The sequence below is a fragment of the Lepisma saccharinum genome, chromosome 7 (genome assembly GCF_977018435.1).
Source record: "Lepisma saccharinum chromosome 7, izLepSacc3.1, whole genome shotgun sequence".
Classification (NCBI taxonomy): domain Eukaryota; kingdom Metazoa; phylum Arthropoda; class Insecta; order Zygentoma; family Lepismatidae; genus Lepisma; species Lepisma saccharinum.
In genome coordinates, this window is record NC_139235.1 from 7,529,772 (window position 1) to 7,550,930 (window position 21,159).

The 21,159-nt window shown below is 35.0% G+C and overlaps 1 protein-coding gene and 3 pseudogenes across 1 annotated transcript; 1 reads left to right on the plus strand and 3 right to left on the minus strand.

Moving 5' to 3' along the window:
• Positions 1-8,897: 8,897 nt before the first annotated feature.
• LOC145990078 (NADH-ubiquinone oxidoreductase chain 5 pseudogene) lies at positions 8,898-10,397 on the minus strand (annotated as a pseudogene).
• A 74-nt stretch (positions 10,398-10,471) lies between these two features.
• LOC145990079 (NADH-ubiquinone oxidoreductase chain 4 pseudogene) lies at positions 10,472-11,812 on the minus strand (annotated as a pseudogene).
• Positions 11,813-13,974: 2,162 nt separating this feature from the next.
• Positions 13,975-14,977, minus strand: LOC145990119 (NADH-ubiquinone oxidoreductase chain 1 pseudogene; annotated as a pseudogene).
• Positions 14,978-17,596: 2,619 nt separating this feature from the next.
• On the plus strand, positions 17,597-19,721 carry LOC145990120 (uncharacterized). The gene is made up of 2 exons (XM_083125777.1): positions 17,597-17,952; positions 19,537-19,721. The coding sequence occupies exons 1-2, from the start codon at positions 17,597-17,599 to the stop codon at positions 19,718-19,720; spliced, it is 540 nt and encodes a 179-aa protein (XP_082981903.1). The 3' UTR covers position 19,721.
• Positions 19,722-21,159: the final 1,438 nt, after the last annotated feature.

Here is a 21,159-nt window from a genome sequence, read left to right on the forward strand (position 1 = left end):
TAGGTCCTAAAATCTTAAGTTAGGCTCGAACAATCCTGAAGTAGCTTCAAAAAAACTTAAAATTCCCCAAAAATGCTGATTAGGTTTAGTCACCGGCCATGAAAATGGGACACCTATATCCTGAAATACGCACTATCTTGCATAACGTTATGTGCGTTGCCTAATCCTACGGCGATGGCAGAACTTACCATTGGAAATTTGCTATCAAAATCCACTCTTCGCCGTATAGTTAGGCAAAAATCTTTTTTCATGTTATTCACTGTGAAACTCCGCAATTTTGTCTGTAAGGACCATCTTATATGCTGAAAATAATCTTTCAACAAAACATAGTCAGTGGTGCAAACTTTAATGCTGAAATGTTAGTTTGCAAGGCGTGAATGCCACAAAGCACCGAAGTGACGTGAAAGTGAGCAAGACCACACAGATCAGACTACTTTGGATTGCAGTGACGTGCACTGAGGAGTAGCTAGTCTAGTAGAAATAGATCAATCAATCTCACGTCACTAATTATTTTCAAATCACAATATTTATTGTCTTGTTGCCGCAGTTCGTAAGCAATACTCTTTTTGTCACCCGGTTCTCGTCCCCCGGTGACATCAGCTGGCAAGACTGGACTAGCTAGCCTTTCCTCCGCCTCACCAGTTTCAGGTAGAAACGGCCGCCAGAAGGGAAAGGGAAGATTTCTGCCTCTACCTCCCTTGTCCCCTCGCCCCCGCTCCAATGATTGAAAGCCCGTGGTTTCAGGTTCTCCTGTCTATCTCCTATAGGACAGATAGGAGATTGGTTTTCCTTCGATTCCTTTGTAAATCCTCTAAAGAACTCAGGGGATAATGTCTGAAGTACTTATGTTCTCTGTATTTATGCACGTTGTATAATATGCATCTATAATGTGGGATGTAAAAATATAGTTTTAATTTATGAAATGGGAACGTTTTATGTGCAGACAACTTTATTTTATTTTTTCATTTATGGAAGAAATAATGATTAAATAACAAATATTTGCTCAGGCGCTCTCTCTCGCTCTTGTCTAAGTAGTGTTTTATTTAACTATACTAATCTCTTGGCCTCCAATAAAAAAACGGGCAAACTAAATGGTCATAAATACGAATGTATTTATTTGGGCAAAAGAACGCGCGTTCTTATTGTTGTTGTTGATTTGGTTTATTTGTAAAAATAAAAAAAACGCCCAGCCACGGTGAAATATATTCTTCAGCGTCACTTTTGGAAACGTTGTTTTCGGGAGAAAGAAGTGTTCTAATTATGTTAATGTAGATAATTTAAATAGCTCAAAAGGGCGATAAGTAGGAGGGAACAGCCTGTTCCCTCTGTTCCATGGAGGGACCGCCACTGCGTTTAAGACTTACGTAGCCACATGGGCGTCCGGAAGGGGGGCAAGGGGGGCCGTGGCCGCCCCTGGAAAATGAAAGTCAACCAAAAATGATGTATTTCACACATATCATTTCATTTTAGCCACAATAATATGTGTTAATTATTGCATTAACACCATAAATTCAAATTTAAGCAATGTTTTTTTTAGGGAACTACACCCTTTTGGGGGGGAAATGTGACTTCTTTGCCCCCCGGAAAAAAATATCTTCCTTGCCCCTCCCTGGAAAAAATCCTGTGGACGTCCATGCGTAGCCACGAAACTGTTGAGAATATCTAGACAACAGCGAAAAGAAACCACACGAAGATTCGCGTGAATGTTCTAGAAGGAATTCTAAAGATGTGTAATTTTTCAGTTTTTGGAATATCATAACGATTTTTCGCAAGGAGATGAAAATTCGAAAAGTGTAGAAGTCCTTGCTATCAAAGTAAAATGTAAAAATAATATTGTTATTGCCAATATAATTCATGTACATCAAGCAAATATTTACATCCAAATTGCTTATTTAGAAAATTTTATTGGCTGTAATTTAAGTGTGTATTAATAATACATAAATTAAATTATAAATGTTAAAGTTGTATCATCACGAAGGTAGAAACTCTTTATTTGTAACGCTTTTCCTCGTATCCTTAGGGCGTGCCGCTGTCAATTAAACTCCACCTATTATTTCTACACCTACAAGGTGTCCGGGCTTGAGGTATACAAAAATAACTACAGAGCGATTCACGAAATTTATATTGATTAAAATGCGAAAACTACTCCATATATTGTCTCGTAGTGAAGCTCAGTCGTTAGACCATCGATCCATGATTTCAGTAGTCCGCTTGCACGATCAATAGTGCTGTTGAGTTACGCATGCGAAGAAACTGTCTGGCCACCGAGATCCCCAGATTTGTCTACAATAGACCTTTTTTTTTTTTTTTTTGCATGGGGCTTCATTAAAGATGTAGTGTACAAGAAGGAAGTTCACGATTTAGGTGATTTGAGACAGCGTATTGTTGCGATAATAACGCCTCAAATGCTGGTCAACGCTTGGCACGAGCTGGAGTATCGTTTGGGTGTCTGTCTGTGTCCACATTGAGGTGTCCCAGCGTAAAAACTTTCTGAGTTACTTTGTACAAAACCAGGACAAGAAAGTTAATAAACTTTACAACTGCTAAAATATATGTGTGTATTTTTGTATACCTCTAGCCCGCCGGCACACCCTGCATATTCCATGAAAATAACTTTATGCCCTAAAATGCAACATGTTTCTCCACCATTGCTTGACAGAGGATTCTACTGGTATTGAATAAAGGCCAGCTTTAATTGTTGCTGAAAAAAGTATTTTTTTAACACCCTTAGAAGAAATATAATCAAATGCCTCATCTAAGTGATGACATCATGCATCGAAATGTAGATTACTTGAAGGCGGTGTTTCCGTGTTTATTCGCCAGATGGCAACAGCAATCAATGTCTCTTCCCCGAAAGGGAAGTGAAACCGAGCATAATGTGTTGTTACATGTGTCTGATAGGGACGAAAGGATTTTCTCTTCTGGACCGTTACTCAAGGCCACGTCTTCGCTAATTTCCTGTGTTTTGGCAGAGGAAGTGAGCTTCTTGTTCGCCGGCTTGCTTGATAACCTAGATTAGCCCGAGGGCGGAAATGGCCCGCTTTGTCCTAGTGGCGAACGGTTTTTCTTCCTTCAGAGAGAACTAGCCTTAATTTATTGGCAAGAACACTGGTGCCGAGTTCACATTTTTTTCTTATGGGGAATGGGGCGGGGCAATATTGACTTAGGCCTTGAGTTGCGACGCTATAGGAAAATTGACAAAACAATCTTACCATTAATACAGAGGAATCTTTTTAATTCGAACTCCACGAAAAAAGGTCGAATTATCCAAAATTCGAATCAACAAAAACATCACGTCACCCCATTCCCTGCGGCGATATTGAAGGGAAGGGCTTACGAATAGAAATCTCTATATAATTTAGATGCAACCGCAAAATCGTTTCATCATAAATAACGTTAACAATAACTATAAAAAGACTTACCGCATAATGAAGCTAAAGAAAACAATCTAAATGTGTATATAGACAGACTGCCACAAAACACTGATTATAAAATAAAATATTTTTCAGGAACAAACAAAGCATTACGAATGGATTGTTTGCTCAAAAAGATTAATTAAAGCACGATAAAGTGATGTCTATAAAAAATGACTTGCCGCAATACAACAACCGTTAATTTTCAAATACCATAGGTGGGTTTCATGTGACGCCAGGATGCGCACAGCCGCCATGTTTGCGGCCAATTTTATTCGTAGCTTGCAACGAAACATCCACCTCGTAGCTTTTGTTACATCTGTACCAACTGCACGTTTGTTTCGTATCACGAATGTCTGTCTGTCTCTGTGTTAGTATCTATTGCCCGCCCACTTGAATTCCGCATGCTTACAAGAACTGGCCCCATAATGCAACAGTTTGTGACGTAGGTGAAACACACATATACAGACACTCCGGGAAAAAAACAAAACAAGAAGACCAGTTTTAGTGAGTCTACATATACAGTAGATCCGCCGCAGTCATTGAGTTAAAGATGGTTTCAAGGGAAATAAACCTCTGTTCGAATTCCTATTACTTCGAATTATAGGTTCCAATTAAATAGAGTTAGTTCACCAGGGGTAGGATTTTCATGATGCAGACCACGGTTGAGCCCCCACGACAAGAGGTTTATTATAGTAAAGTAAATGCCATGACTTCACGAAGCTCTCTCTTGAATTTACTAAATTTGACAAATGCTTTATATAGGGTAATGCTTGTCGGGACATCTGTCTCAGACTATTTTTTAAGTACTGTCACTATATTGTAAGAAAGTAATATCAGATATTTCCGCTGAGTTAGGAGCTGCGTAGGTAGGGCGTCAGACTGCTACGCAGAAGACCCGGGTACGATTCCCTAGGTGGGTGAATTAAGTGGGTTAAAGCGGCTCCGGGACTCACCCAGCTTCAAATCAATGGGTACCTGGGGGTGGGGGTAAAGGCGGCCTGAGCGTGGTGCTGATCACATCACCTCAAAAATTGGCCGAGATCGAGAATATGTGGAGCCCTACCCTCACATCCCCTAAATGTGCCCTCATGGCACAGTGCTATATTCACGGGGGAACTTGAACTTCTGCTGAGTTACAGTTTCAAAAAACACATTAAAACATATTAGAGAAAAGAACATTACACTATATATTAGGAATAATAAAATCATTACACTGAGAAATGCATACATTTTTAACACGTTATGAATAATAGCTAATTTTTATGATTTATGCTTTACATGCCCATATGAATTATTAGGAAATAAACAGTTTCCGTAAATTTCATAGCTTACTCTTAATCTCCTTATACTACTTTTAACAACATTGAGAACAAACACATACTTGTGAAGTTAGTGACATTTAAAGTCTGAAGTTCAAGCGGCGCGAAACGATAGGGAAAGGATAAATCTGGAGTTTTGCAGACAACGAATGACTAACGTTGGCAATGTGCCAAGTGGCAGAGCCCTTGCCCAATATTTCTTACTCAGCTTTCAAGTTGCTGCTTGCCACCGAGGCCACTAATTGCAGTGTTTCGCGACAGACTTCGGAATGCCACCAGCATTACCCTCAAGGAAACTCATTTTCATTTGCCCAAGTACGAGTTTCGACCAGTTGTAGTTTGGTTCTATTACTCTCAATTACTCTACAATTCCATCTTGTTCTTCGGAAATTGGCAGAGATTAATTTGTCCATGAGGAGAGAAGCGATATCGTCTCCTCGTAGTACAACTCAGGATTGTTAAAGGTCCGGAACACATAAACTCTAATGGGTTCTATTGGGTTTCTTCTCGCACAATTTACACAACTCGCTACGACGCCAGGGGTCCCGGGTTCGAATCCTGCCCTGGGCATGGATGTTTGTGAGTGTCCATTCATCAATTTCATCATATCATCAGTCAGCTTCGTGAATGAGCCAAAAGTGGCACAAGCAGCGAAGTAAAATAAAGCAATTCAATCAATTCTCGCACAATTTCAGTTCGGTTCAAGTTGCGTATTGTTTCATTTCAATACTGAACTTGGACCGTATTTAAACTGATCCGAAAAAAGAAAAGTTTCTGGACCATACATAAATTGATCCGGAAAGAAGGTTCATGGACCGGATGGAAATTCTTTAAACATAAAAAGGTTCCTTACGGTCCGGAATCCATTTATGATTTCTGCCGCCCCCGTGGCGGAGTAGTTAGCACATCGCGCTGCGACGATAGAGGTCCCGGGACCGAATCCCGGCCTGTGCATGGATGTTTGTGAGTGTCCATTCATCAATTTCAATTTCATCATATCATCATTCAACCCCAACTTCGAAAATTAGCCGAAAGTGTCAAAAAAAGCGAAATAAAATAAAGCAAATCAATAACATTTACGCTTGCTGATTTTCTCTCCCGGCCGGGAATTGAATTTATTTACAATTCGGGGGACCTTTAAGAGCCCTGGATCAGACAATCATTTCAAAGAAATCAAAGCGATTGTCATTTGATGCATCAAAAGTACTGCAGAAATCTTGATTTTTGCATTCTGTGTTTTTATTTTATCTCTCTGTGTCACTTCCATATTTCTCTTCCTTTATTTTTGCTGCTTTTCTTCCCCCCCCCCCTCTCTCTGGTTCTATATTTCTCCTTATTTCCCTCTCTTTCTTTCTCCCCTCTGTCTTCCTTGTTTACTTTTCTTCATTTTCCTTGCTGTCCCAGTTTTTGTTCTTCTTATGTTGTCTTTCTCCTCTTTATTTATCTTTTTCTCTCTTTTTCCACTGTTTCTGAGGATACAAGTAACATTACATAAATATGTCCCACTTACTGACAACTTTCTGATTTTGTCTCCCTTGGAAAGTTTTCTGCTGGTGCCAGTCTTCACAAACGATATTTAGGTTAAAATGCATGTGATTACCCCCTGTTCTGAATAAAATACTATTGCCTAACTTAACATATTTCAGGTTATTACGTTAAACGAAGGAGATTAGGTTGTAGAGAAAGGTGCACAAATATTTCCAGTGAAATTGTCCATTCGCTTTGTTTGAGGAACGAGGATGATCAAGAATTGAAACAAAACACCAACGAAACAGTTAACATCTGTTCGTACAAGCACCAATACAGTTCCATGCCTTTAAAATGTGAATGGTGTAAGATATACATGGTTGAATATAGTGATTGATAATTTTGTATTATTTATGCAATTCACCATTCTACAGTCGATTGCTACTACATGGGTCATAAAATTACACTGAAGTTCAGCCTCATATTCACCGATTTTGAGGATATTTGGTGTAGGGGTTTTGCTCCAAGGTTTTGCTTCAAAACTACCATCATTCATCTTTGGACTGAGAAAGCCTCATTATTGTTTTTTGTGTATTTGCATTCATGTCATTAAGTGTTGCTCTTCTGCCACTTTTGGCTGATCGCAACGATGAAGATGAGTAATGATTTGATGACATTTCCCGTGCTTTCTTGTCAGGAATTCCTGGCATAACTGAAGGGGCATACCCCATTAATTCGCACCCTGCTCGTGATTGGCTTTCATCGCACCGAAATCTTGTTGCTTCATGGAGAAGTCGAATCCTTTTTACGTAACGGACTGGCTATCTTGAAACAAAATGAAAGCCGAGAACACATGAAGACGAAAGCCTTTTCCCTTCTCGATAGTGAGAATTGCAACAGGTATAAAAAGATTCACGTATCCGCAACCGTGCTTCAGTGGCGCTCCTGTAGTGAACAAAACACTGTCGTTTGAACAATGATTATGCTACCTTCGCACGGTCAAAATACCGCGGCCATTAAACAAATGTCATTGGGCAGGTTATACTTCATATAAAAACCATGAAAAGATGTTTTTGATAAACAGGCGAGAATAAATTTTGCCTAATTCCTCTAATTAATTAAGTAAATATACTAATAGAATCATAATTTCAAAATAAAACCAATTAAAACATATAATTAAGTAAACAAGTAAAACCAAGCTAAATTTTTAATAAAATTTCAAATAAATTATAACAAAATTACAAAAATTAGCAATCTCCAAACCAATAAATATAATAGTTTAATATAAAGTTATAACCAACATATTAACCAGAAGCACATCCCCCTAGTCATAACTAAACATTAATATTGTAATATATATTAATATAAAAAATATTAAAATGTAAAGCTATATTAAATATAATTCCCTAATAACTAGATATAAGGTAAGTCGAATAACATTTTATCCACATTCTTTATAGCAACAGGATTCCATGGGTTACATGTTATTATTGGATCAACATTCCTAGGGGTATGTTTAGCTCGACACATCTTATGTCATTTTTCACCAACACATCACTTCGGATTTGAAGCAGCAGCCTGATATTGACATTTTGTAGATGTAGTATGATTATTCCTTTATATTTCAATTTACTGATGAGGTAGATAATTTACTTAGTATATTTAAAGTACACTTAACTTCCAATTAAGAAGATTATAATAAAATAAAGTAAATAATTAATATAATCATAAGTACCTCATTATTAATTATAATAATTACCTCAATTGTAATAATATTATCCACATTACTATCAAAAAAAATAATTACAGACCGAGAAAAAAGATCACCGTTTGAGTGTGGATTTGACCCAAAATCCTCAGCACGAATTCCATTCTCTATAAAATTCTTTCTAATTGCAGTAATTTTTTTAATTTTTGATGTAGAAATTGTATTACTATTACCAATAACAGTTATTATTACTAATTCAAAACTAATATATTGAATATGTGTTAGACTCCTATTCCTATTAATCTTGCTTTTAGGTTTATATCATGAATGAACCCAAGGATCACTAGAATGAGCATGCTAGAGTAATAGTTAATAATAATATTTGAGTTGCATTCAAAAGGTATTGAATAGTTCAATTTACTTTATTGAACAAGAAGCAAAAGCAATCAGCTTCGACCTGAATAAATTGGTATATATTACCCTTGTTTATTTGACTGAAGCCAAAGGAAGGCGGCATATTAATGTTAATAATAAAATTAGGATTATCTCCTCAGTTAAGGGGTATATTATTAAGTGGGGGCTGCTAACTTCCATCTTTAGTGGTGAGACTCCATTAGTACTCTCACACCATTTCTTTAGTATAAAATTACATTATCTTTTCATGATAAAGCTGAACTTTAAATAAGTTCAAGAAGTGCCTATAGAATTATTTATTCTTCCTAATAACTTCAATATTATGCTTTCTTATAAGCTATATAAACACATATAAATTATTAATAAAATTACTATTAAAAATGAAAATATAAAATAAATATTAAAATAATTAGAATGTATTAATTGGATATTTAAAGAACCACTCCTTATATATTTATAGACTCCCTGTCCACCCATGAGTTCACTTCACCCATAATCAACAGCCTTAATATATAGACCTCCAGTAATAAATGATATACCAATTAATCCACCAGAGGATAAATAAGGTAAGAATCATATCCCCCCTAATAAATAATATATTATTTTATTATTAAAAAATGGATAAATTTCGAATAAGAAAGATGTAATATTATATCCAATTCACCCTCCCAATAAAATACATATAATGGCTCCTATCTTCAAACTAAGTGGAATAATAATAACAAAAACAGAAGGAAATATTAGTCATATTAACCCAGAACCACCTACAATAGATAAGAATAATAGGCCCAATATACCTTTAAATATGCCTCATCCCCCATCATCTGAAAAGAATTGGAATGACATACCTCTATAAGATTTACCAACTAAATAATAATTTAATCGAAAACTATAGGCTATAGTTATACCAGTAGAAACTCATAATAAAACAAATATTACTAAATTAAAGGAAGATATACTTAATATTTCCAAAATTAAATCCTTAGAATAAAACCCAGCCAAAAATGGTATTCCACATAAGGCAAGACTAGAAATTATTATACAAGAAATAGTTATTGGTATTTTATTAATTAGTCCCCCCATACAACGAATATCCTGAACATCCCCTATTACATGAATAACTACGCCGGCACATAAAAACAATAAAGACTTAAATATGGCATGTGTTAATAAATGGAAAAATGATAACTCCTTTAACCCCACAGATAATGTTAACATTATTAGCCCAAGTTGTCTTAATGTAGATAAAGCAATAATTTTCCTCAAATCATATTCAAAATTAGCACCAACCCCAGCTATAGATATAGTTAGCCCTGACAGTAATAAGAGTATCCTACCAAAGACAGTATATATCAGTATGTCTCCAAAACGAATTAATAAGTAAACTCCGGCAGTAACCAAAGTAGAAGAATGAACTAATGCAGAAACCGGAGTTGGTGCAGCCATAGCTGCCGGCAACCATGCAGAAAATGGAATTTGTGCACTCTTTGTTATCCCAGCAATAATAATAAATCTAGTAATTAATATTATATCAAAGTCAGAAACTAATCATAAGTAATAAATATAATTTCAGCTACCGTAATTTAATATTCAAGCAATAGATAATAAAATAAATACATCACCAATTCGGTTAGACAAAGCAGTTAATATTCCAGCAGAATAGGAACGAACATTCTGATAATAGATTACTAGGCAGTAAGAAACTAGTCCTAGACCATCCCATCCTAAAATAATTCTAATAATATTAGGAGAAATAATTAAAAACATTATAGACCCGACAAATAATAAAACTAAAATAATAAATCGATTTATATTATAGTCCCCTTCTATATAAGAACCTCTATAATTAATAACCATAGAAGAGATATATATAACTAATCCTATAAAAATTAAAGATATCCAATCAAACAATATTGTTATAATAATATTAGAACTATTCAAATTAACAATATTTCACTCAATAAAAATTGTAACATCCCTAATTAAAAATATTATCCCTAATAATAATAAAATTATTCTACTAATTAATAAAATAATTGATACTATACTTGTAATAAAAAAATTAAAAACCATTGATCTAAGAACTTTTTAGCTACCAGTAAGTCCACAACTTACTATTCTATTTAAACTACTTAAATAATTTAAATTCAATGAAATATAGGAGAACAAAAAACAATTAAAAAATTTAATGGAAATAAATGACAAAATAATAATAAATATTCACGAATGTTACTTCTTCAGCAAGAAAATACACCAGAATAATATATTCCATGTTGAGTGTAAGAATATAAATATAAAGTATAACCAGCACTTAAAAAGGAGAGTAATGCAACACCTACAAAACTAAAATAGGATCACCCAATAATTCTATTTAATAAACTAATTTCACCCAACAAATTAATAGAAGGGGGGGCAGCTATATTAGTAATTCTCAATATAAACCACCATAAAGATAATCTAGGAATATAATTAATTATCCCCCTATTAATTAATATACTACGACTACCTAATCGTTCATAAGTAATATTTACTAGACAAAATATTCCAGAAGAACAAAGACCATGTGCTACTATTAAAGTAAGGCTACCATTTATTCCTCATGTCCCTATAGTTATAATCCCCATCAAAACAAGACCTATATGTGCTACAGATGAATATGCAACCAAAGCCTTTAAATCAATTTGACGTATACAAACAAGACTAATTATTCAAATTCCAACAATGCTAATTCCAAATCAAAAAATATTATATTTAACAGCCAATCTCTCAATACAAGAAATAATTCGCAAAATTCCATACCCTCCGAGCTTCAATAAGATCCCAGCCAAAATTATAGACCCACTAACTGGAGCCTCAACATGAGCCCTAGGTAATCACAAATGAACCAAAAATATAGGCATTTTTACTAAAAAGGCAAACACTATTCTAATATATCAAATAAAATAATTTATATCAATATTAACATATCTAAATATATATATATATAGACCCCCCACCTTATAATTTAACATAAAAATACCAACCAAAAGAGGTAAAGAGGCAAGTAATGTATAAAAAAGTAAATATACTCCCGCCTGTACTCGCTCTGGCTGATATCCTCACCCTAAAATTAAAAATAAAGTAGGTACTAGTGATCCCTCAAAAAACAAATAAAATAAAAAAAAATTTATTCTTATAAAAGTTAATATTAACAATAATAATAAAATAATTAACAAAAATATAAATCTACAAGGATAAAAATAAATAGGTATAATACTATTTCTAGCCACTATTATTAAAAAAATAATTCAAATACTAAGCAAAATTAAAGAGTAAGACATCACATCCAAGCCAATAAAATAGCCGGCCCCCCACACTCCAACACCAAATCACACTATTAATAAAAACAAAAAACAACCAAAAATAATAGAAATTTGAACCACCATTCATAAAGAACTATTAAATCTCAAAAGGATTAAAAATATAAAATAAAAAATATATTTTAACATTTCAATAATACAAAAGAATTAAAATAATCATTACCGTGAGTACGAGTAACTGATACTATAATAGATAGACCAAGAGCTCCCTCACATACACAAAACGAAATAAATAATAAACAAAAATAAGCTTCTTCCTGATTATTAATAAAATAATAAGTTATATATAAATATAAGGACAACACAATAAATTCAAGTCTTAATAGAGTTACTAATAAGTGCCTACGTTGAGAAATAAAGCATAAAAATCTAGTAAATAAAATAAATAATATAAATAATACTCTTAACATAAGTTTTTATAGTTTAATAAAAACAATGGTCTTGTAAATCATTAATGAATTAATAATTCTAAAAACATCAAGGAAGATATAGTTATATCATCATTAGCTCCCAAAGCCAATATTTTTATTAAACTACCCCTTGATATTAAAATACAATTAATACTAATTACTGTTATATTACTATTAGCACTAATAATATTATATATAAAACATCCACTATCTATAGGGATTATACTAATTATACAAACTATTACTGCATGCCTAACAATATCCACATTTTTAAAATCCACATGACTTTCATATGTATTATTTCTAGTATTTTTAGGAGGAATATTAGTTCTATTTATTTATACAACAAGACTTACACCAAATGAAATATTCAAAATAAGAACAAAAATAATAATTATAAGTGTAACTTTAATATTATTATGTATATTTATATTAATAATAGACCCATTATTAGCCCCCTCACTACTACAAAATATAGACACTTATACAACCTGAAGAAGTACACCACCCATACCAGGAATAAAATTATACAACGAATCCATTATAATAATAACTACTATAACAGTAGTATATCTATTTATTACATTAATTGCAATTGTAAAAATTACTAGACTTTCACATGGACCTCTAAAAATAATTAAATAATTACAAATGACAAAACCAGCACGAATTTACCACCCTCTACTCAAATTAGCAAATAATGCATTAGTAGACCTGCCAGCCCCACTAAATATTTCCTATTGATGAAATTTTGGTTCACTTATAGGAATATGTCTTTCAATCCAAATCTTAACAGGTCTTTTTTTAGCAATACACTATATTTCAGGAACAGATTTAGCCTTTTCTAGAGTAATGCACATCTGCCGAGATGTAAATTATGGATGAATACTACGAACTATTCATGCTAATGGTGCCTCCATATTTTTCATTTGTATATATCTACATGTTGGACGAGGAATATATTATGGATCCTACTTATATTTTCACACATGATCTATCGGGGTTATAATTATATTAGCAACAATAGCAACAGCATTTGTTGGATATGTATTACCATGGGGGCAAATATCATTCTGAGGTGCCACAGTAATTACTAACTTACTCTCGGCAATTCCATATTTAGGGACTATACTAGTCCAATGAATTTGGGGGGGATTTGCAGTAGATAGTGCTACACTAACTCGATTCTTCGCCTTTCATTTTTTATTACCATTTATTTTAATAGCAATATCCATAATTCATCTACTTTTCTTGCATCAAACTGGATCTAATAATCCACTATCTATTAATAGCAACATGGATAAAATTCCATTTCACCCATACTTCTCAATAAAAGATATATTAGGGTTTATACTTATAATTTTAAGACTAATACAACTCTCATTAATATTTCCAACAACCCTAGGAGACCCTGAAAACTTTACCCCTGCAAATCCACTAGTAACCCCAGTACACATTCAACCAGAGTGATACTTTCTGTTTGCGTATGCCATTCTACGATCAATTCCAAATAAACTTGGAGGAGTAGTAGCACTAGTATTATCTATTATGATTTTATTTATTATACCAATACACCATAAAAGAAATTTTCGTGGATTACAATTTTATCCATTAAATCAAGTATTATTTTGATTAATATTTGCAACCTTTATTTTATTAACCTGAATTGGAGCCCGACCCGTAGAAGCTCCATATATTACTACTGGACAAGTACTAACAATTATATATTTTATATATTTCATTATATCCCCAGCAACCCTACTATTATGAGATAAAATTTTAAAAAAATGACTTCTTGACTGAAACTTTAAGTGTATGTCTTGAAAACATAAAATAGAATATAAATATTCTAGAAGTCTTCACATTCTAATTATTATGCAACTAAATATAAATAGATACAATCAACCCCCTAAAACCAACAAAAAAAAATAAATAATTCAAAGAAACCGGAAGAAAACTTTTTCAAGCTAAATATATAAGTTTATCATAGCGAAATCGTGGTAGTGTACCTCGAATTCAAATATAAATAAATCCTAAAAAAATAACCTTTAAGTAAAAAAAATAAGAAAAGTGGTATCCCCCCAACAATAAAATTCTAAATAAAACACTTATAAATAAAATACTGGCATATTCAGATATAAAAATTAAAGCAAATCCACCAGCGCTATACTCAACATTAAACCCAGAAACAAGTTCAGACTCCCCCTCAGCAAAATCAAAAGGAGTCCGGTTAGTTTCAGCTAAACAAGAACTCAGTCAGGCTAACGCCAACGGTAAAGCAATAAAAATAAATCATAAATAATCCTGAAAAACATTAAATAAAAGTAAATTATAACCACCAATTAAAAAAATAAAGGATAATAAAATTAATACTAATCTAACCTCATAAGAAATAGTTTGAGCAACCGCTCGAAGGCCCCCAAGTAACGCATAATTAGAATTAGATGCCCAACCAGCAGATATTACTCTATATACTCCTATTCTCATACAACATAAAAAGAAAAATACTCCCAAATAAAAATTAAATAATAAAGTATGATATGGAAAAACAACCCAAACAACCAAAGACAAAAATAAACTAAAAACTGGAGATATATAATATGGATAATAGTTTCTCAAAGTAGGTAATGTTTGCTCCTTAGTAAATAATTTAACTGCATCAGCAAAAGGCTGAAAAATACCACAAATTCCAACCCGATTAGGTCCCTTACGAATTTGAATATAACCTAAAACCCTACGCTCAAATAAAGTAAAAAAAGCAACTCTAATTAAAACACACACAACTAAAATAATAAAAGAAATAACTCCAATAAATAAATCTAATATCATCTACTATAAGAAGAAATTTATCTTCATTATTGAATTCTAAATTCAATGCACTTCTCTGCCATAATAGTAATTATTATTAATCAATATTATATATATATAATATAAGTGTTTGGTCCTTTCGTACTAAAACACTTATAATATTAAGAGATAGAAACCAACCTGGCTCACGCCGGTTTGAACTCAGATCATGTAAGAAATTAAAGGTCGAACAGACCATCAAATTTGAAATGCTACCCCCAAATGATATCTTAATCCAACATCGAGGTCGCAACCCCTCCTGTCGATATGATCTCTCAAGAAAGATTACGCTGTTATCCCTAAGGTAACTTATTCTTTAAATCACTAAAAATGGATCCAAATAACAAAAATTATTGAATATTAAATAAAAAGAGCTAATTATTATCTTCCCATCACCCCAACAAAATACTATTTAATAATATATATATATTATATTCCAATCAAAACATCATTAAAATAATATAAAGATCTATAGGGTCTTATCGTCCCCTTAAAAAAATAAAGCCTTTTCACTTTAAAGTAAAATTATATATTAATTAACTAAAGACAGTTTATTCCTCGTCCAACCATTCATTCTAGCCCCCAATTAAAAGACTAATGATTATGCTACCTTCGCACGGTCAAAATACCGCGGCCATTAAACAAATGTCATTGGGCAGGTTATACTTCATATAAAAACCATGAAAAGATGTTTTTGATAAACAGGCGAGAATAAATTTTGCCTAATTCCTCTAATTAATTAAGTAAATATACGTATCAGACCGTTATCATTACAGCACTGATACAAACACATTTATAAGACTTTTCAGCATTTCTTACGTCCACGATTGCATACGAACGGTACAATCAATTTTAAAATACATGCTTAAAACTACCAACGCCTACATTCATGCACTTTCCTTTACATTCAATGCGCCAAAAAGGTTCGGTTTTGTTCTGGTGGTGTTATTAGCTTCTGCTGTACTTTATTTCAATGAGTGTGTGAGTGAGGCTCACATTTCGCAAAACTAAGTCAATTAATGTGATTGAAAGTCCCTGGGGACTCAAATTTTGAACCTATAGTGTTGAGCTAATTGGATTAAATTAGGTTCCCTTTCCTTCGCTTTTCTGACACTATTAGCTAATCGCGACGATGAGGCTGAGTGATGATATGATGAAATTAATTGATGAAGGGACACTCAGAAAGAACATTCATGCCCAGGCCATCGTGTGTATGTGTGTGTAGTCTGACTGCCACGCGGGAGATCCGAGTTCGTTTCCCCGGGTGATTTCAGAGGTGGGGGATTTTTTAAACAAACTTCCTGCATGGAGCGGGTCTGGGGTTCGCCTGTACTCGTACTTCCAACTCTTATGTCACATATTCATTACTTCTCTTTCCCTACTTGACGTGGTCCATCCTCGAGAATTGACAACCCAATCCTGCCTGGGTGCGGATGACTGACCCTTTTTCCACGACATGCTATTCGTGACCGCCGGTTAAATTCTTGCACGTACGCAGTAAAGCACACAGTCTCACACACAGAGTGACGTTGCAAGTGCGTCAAAAGAACCGCTTATTGGCTAATATGTTTGGCCAGATACTTAGTGAGTTATACAATCGCTGTGAATATCGCTGTTACTTCTGTGGGTTGTGGTTGATTATTCAATTTACAATCTCCCTCCGAAAATTCTTGGTCTCCTTTGAGAGCAGGGGCGCCAAGTGCAGGCAAGAGTGGGCCGCTCCTGTAAAATACTGTGGGCAAGTTTCGTGATATACAGGGTGATGACCACTCCTGTAAAATACTGTGGGCAAACGTCGTGATATACAGGGTGATGACCACTCCTGTAAAATACTGTGGGCAAATTTCGTGATATACAGGGTGATGACCACTCCTGTAAAATACTGTTGGCAAATGAGCAGGTTCCGTGATATACAGGGTGATGACCACACGTCATACCGTAACTGGTTGTGGTTGGGTGATCTCCCACCTCTACTGAGGCATGTGGGAATGAGTACGGCAGTCGGTAGGTAGGCCCTGGCCCTCATGGGCTGTTGCGCCACGGGTTATTATTGTTATATACAGTGTGAGACAGAAGTCAGGTTACACAAGGAAACAAATACGTCCATAGAATCATACACACGATTGATATGTAGGTTATTGGTTCTTATTACTATTACAGTACTTGTTTAATATGCACACCATCTGCTTGAATGCATGCTTCAAGTCGAAAGACTTATGCTAGTGGTGTGGGGGTGATGTGAGAGATGGGGCCCTTGTTCTTTTATTTGAGGTGGTCCAGGTCCTTCATTTTTTAAAAGTACATGGCCTTTACGTGCCCTCACAAGTAAAAATATAGGGGTGTTAAGTCTGGCGATCATGGTGGTCATTCGCCTATGTAATCTCACCATGTAGGTAATGATGACTTCGAATCCAGACTTTGTGCTATGACACGTTATATATGTTATTTATACTATATATTTAGGACTGGAGACGAGACTGCGACTATAGCGCTTCAAGACTGAGACGAGAACGAAACGGATATTTATAAATCGAGACGAGACCGAGACACTGCTAAGTCTCGTCAATTCAATTCAATCCCCCCTCCCTCCCCACCACCTAATCAGAGGGTATGCACACACCCATACATTGCAATATTATATTTCTTTCAGGTGAAGATGAGGGTAAGATTACCACTGGCGCTTCTAAGCGTTGCTGCCGCCGCAGAAGCGACGCTAGGCGTCCTCAACTACCTCCTGACGGCTGCCATGGGCCTCTTCAGCGTGGGGCTTCTCAACGCCCTCGCGATTGGCAATTTCGGGCAACTGGGACTGAACCCCACTCAGCTCGGGGGCCTTGTGTTCGGAAAGCGATCCGTGGATGGCCTGCAGACCCTCAACCAGCGGCTGCCAACGTTGCATGACGTCGTGCAGGCTGACAAGAACCAGTGCGCTCAGAGGCTGCTTTGCGAAATTGGATCCAAGGCCGAAACTGATTTGGAGAAGCATGAAAAAGCAGTTATGGAGATTTTTAGGTAAGCACATTGGCGGATTTAACGGAAGGGGCACTTACCTATCCCAGAAGGGATGATCAAGTATTATAATTCATTCATTCATTCCTTTATTTTGGACTTAACAGCTGTTATGCCATTTTTTGTCCATAAAACCTTCATTACTCCCTTACATTTTCAAATATCCGTCTTTCCCTTCTCTATTACATAGATATTATATTAAAAACAACAACAACAAAAAGTTCCCCTTTACAATTGTATGTTACACTTCCTTAAAAATGATAACAGGCTATAACCAAACCGCACATCTGGATTAACAACCAAACTTCAACAAATTTGTTGGAAACTGGAGCTTTAGATTATATCAAGTTTTATACAAGATATTTCTCTCTCTATTATATTTTGAGCATTCCAGTATCATATGTTGTGCAACTGCACTTTCCCAGCCACATTCACATTTCTTATTGTTTGTTATTTCAATTTTGGATAAATGTTTCCTAGTACACAAATGGCCCGTTCTCAGTAAGTGTATTCATTAATACAATTACATTTCTTGTAGCACTTATATGCAGTGGCGGCGATTAGTAGGGCGAGGGGGCAGTTGCCCCCACGTTTTGCCATTTTTGCCCTCGCACTATGCTAAACCTTATGTGATAGGGAAAGTCAACTGTCTTTCCCCCCCCCCCCCTCAGTTTTGGAACCCAATCGCCGCCACTGGACATAATGAAACCATGGTTTGTGTGTTTTGAATTCAGCAAATGGTCTGTATGATTCTCCAACTGTTGTAAATTCATTTCGACACCAAACCATTCATTCAGAATGTTCTTCTTTACTCTAGGGAGGAGATCCGTATAGTATAATGTTAAGTTCATAATATTTAGAAGACACTCTGCTTTCTTTGCACATTCATCTACATGAGAATTGCCTGTAATATTACTATGTGCTTTAACCCAAGTAAACTCAATAGTTTTTCCAGATTTTTATATTGTTTGGACTAATTGTATACAATTTTTAATATAAGGGGATAATTTGTAAAGACTCCAAGTATTATAAAAGCATTATATTATGTTACAACAAACAGAAAAGGTTCAAGCAATTCTTTTCCATATAGTAAAATAAAGTAGTATGGATTGTGTAGTAAGGGATGATTTCAATAGCAGTCAATTAACACTTCAAGCGATGTTTTTGTATATTTCTAAATTTTATGTAACTTAATGACACCCCCCACCCAAACACACGCACATAATTAACCTTCATTAACCTTCATTTAACACTGTTAAACTTTTGAAAAATGGACTTTGTTTGCAAAGCCCCCCTGATAACCTGTGAGCCCCCCCCCCCGGAGATCAATTCTAGCTACGGGCCTGAATCACTTAAATCAAGACGAGAAATGTTTGATTTCTTTGCGCTTAGTTTTAATTAAAATAAGAAGATAAGCTGTGCAAACACGTAATATAAAATATATAAATGAGGAACTGGTTGTAAATCTTATTTCTTCTTTAAGGTTCCATTGCCTGAATTGTGGATTATTGGAACTTCTGTACTATTTCACTGTTGAATCATTCAACGGGATTTTTCATGTAAAGAAGTATTTATTTTTCTTTTCAGGGAACATCCATCTATTTTACCAGGTTTCCAAGACAACGTGAGAGCTGCAAAGGACTTTCTTTACCAGGCGATTATAATTGGTCGAATAGTGAAGCAGCCATTGTTATGCATGAAGGAATTCCCATTGTGTCCGTACTCCAGACAAGAAGTAAAACTTGTTTTTCAAAAAGCCGGGAAACAATAATCAAACAATCTAACAAGTTTATTGGCAAGTGTTCTTCCTGCTTGGAAAAACATGCTATTATTTTTAAATAAAATATTTTTTTAAAGTTTTGATATGATGTGAATTGCAACGTTTGAATTGTGTCCTTGAGAGTGTACCTATTAATTTTTTATAAAAATTATACCAACTTTTTTATGAACATAGTAGGATAAGTGTTAAGTGGGGATTAATACATCCCGAACCACTATGTGTCCACTCTCGAATACGGAATCCATTGATTACAAGGCGACGACGTTGTGAAATTTTGCATATGCACATGGATATTTTAAACGTTTTCTTGTAGTAGTAGTAGAAGTAGTCGTTTTGTCTATTCATTTGAAAGATCAGGGGGGAAAACAGGTAGGCCTAAGTTAATTTTCTATGCTCATCTGGACTTCACAACATGCCTTCTTTAGTTTCATACATCATTTAACACTTCCATTCATCAAAGCATATGTTTTCTGTGTCTTTTTATTTTGCATGTCCAGTAACGTTTTGCAAGTAAACTTAATTTTTTTGGAGTTTGACCAGATGTTTGCACTCTTGCAGTCTCGTAACATTCCTTGCTTTGGTTTTGAAGCCAGTGGGCGGAGCTTAAGTTTGTCGGCGTAAGATGGCCGCATCTACTTCACCAATGACTTAACAGACAGAAGAACATCACATCGGCTGCTGCAAGCGCACGCGGCTGGAAGGAGCATGGAAGTAGGCTCCAACTACAAACGCAAACTCGAGGTTTACTTTTTACACTTAAATACTACAAAACAAACTATGTCTAGCTTTATTTGCATATGGAATATTATTCCTTCAGGTTTCTTGTCGCTTCTGTTAGTACAGCCGTGTGTTGAGCAGGCGCCATTGCTTCCTAAATCTTATTCAAAAGTACACAAAATTATATGAATGTTTTGGTCTGACTTCTCCGGTTCTGTCACGTGACCCGGTTTCAGAAACAGCGCGCAGTGCTTACTCCTCCCTTTCTTACCTCCATGAGTTTGACGAGCGTTGACTTACCTATCCCCCCCCTCTGGCACTTCATTTGTGTTTGAAGAAGACAACACGCTGGACGCACATAAGTAATATACATTTTTACTAGTGGGTGCTGGCTCTAAAATATGCAAGAAATTTACATATTTACCTAAAGGGGATGAGGAGACAGGTGAATGGAGAAGGTTACATAATTTGGAACTGCATAATTTGTATTAGTTATTAGAATAATTAAATCAAAAACTTAGGTGGGCAGGACTTGTGGCACGAATGGGAGAAGAAGGAAGAGATTACAGTATTCTTGTTGGAAAACCTGATGGTAAGAGACCATTAGGAAGGCCAAGACAAAGATAGAGGGATAATGTTGAGATGGACCTAAAGGAAATCGGTAAGGATGGAAAAGATTGGCTAGATCTTGCCCAGGATAAGAACAGATGGAA

What these genes read in the sequence shown, in the direction of transcription:
- LOC145990120 (XM_083125777.1), top strand. Translation starts at nt 17,597, where the DNA reads ATGAGGGTAAGATTACCACTGGCGCTTCTAAGCGTTGCTGCCGCCGCA. An exon ending in GCAGTTATGGAGATTTTTAG is followed by an intron (nt 17,953 to 19,536) that starts GTAAGCACATTG and finishes TTTTCTTTTCAG; the next exon opens with GGAACATCCATCTATTTTAC.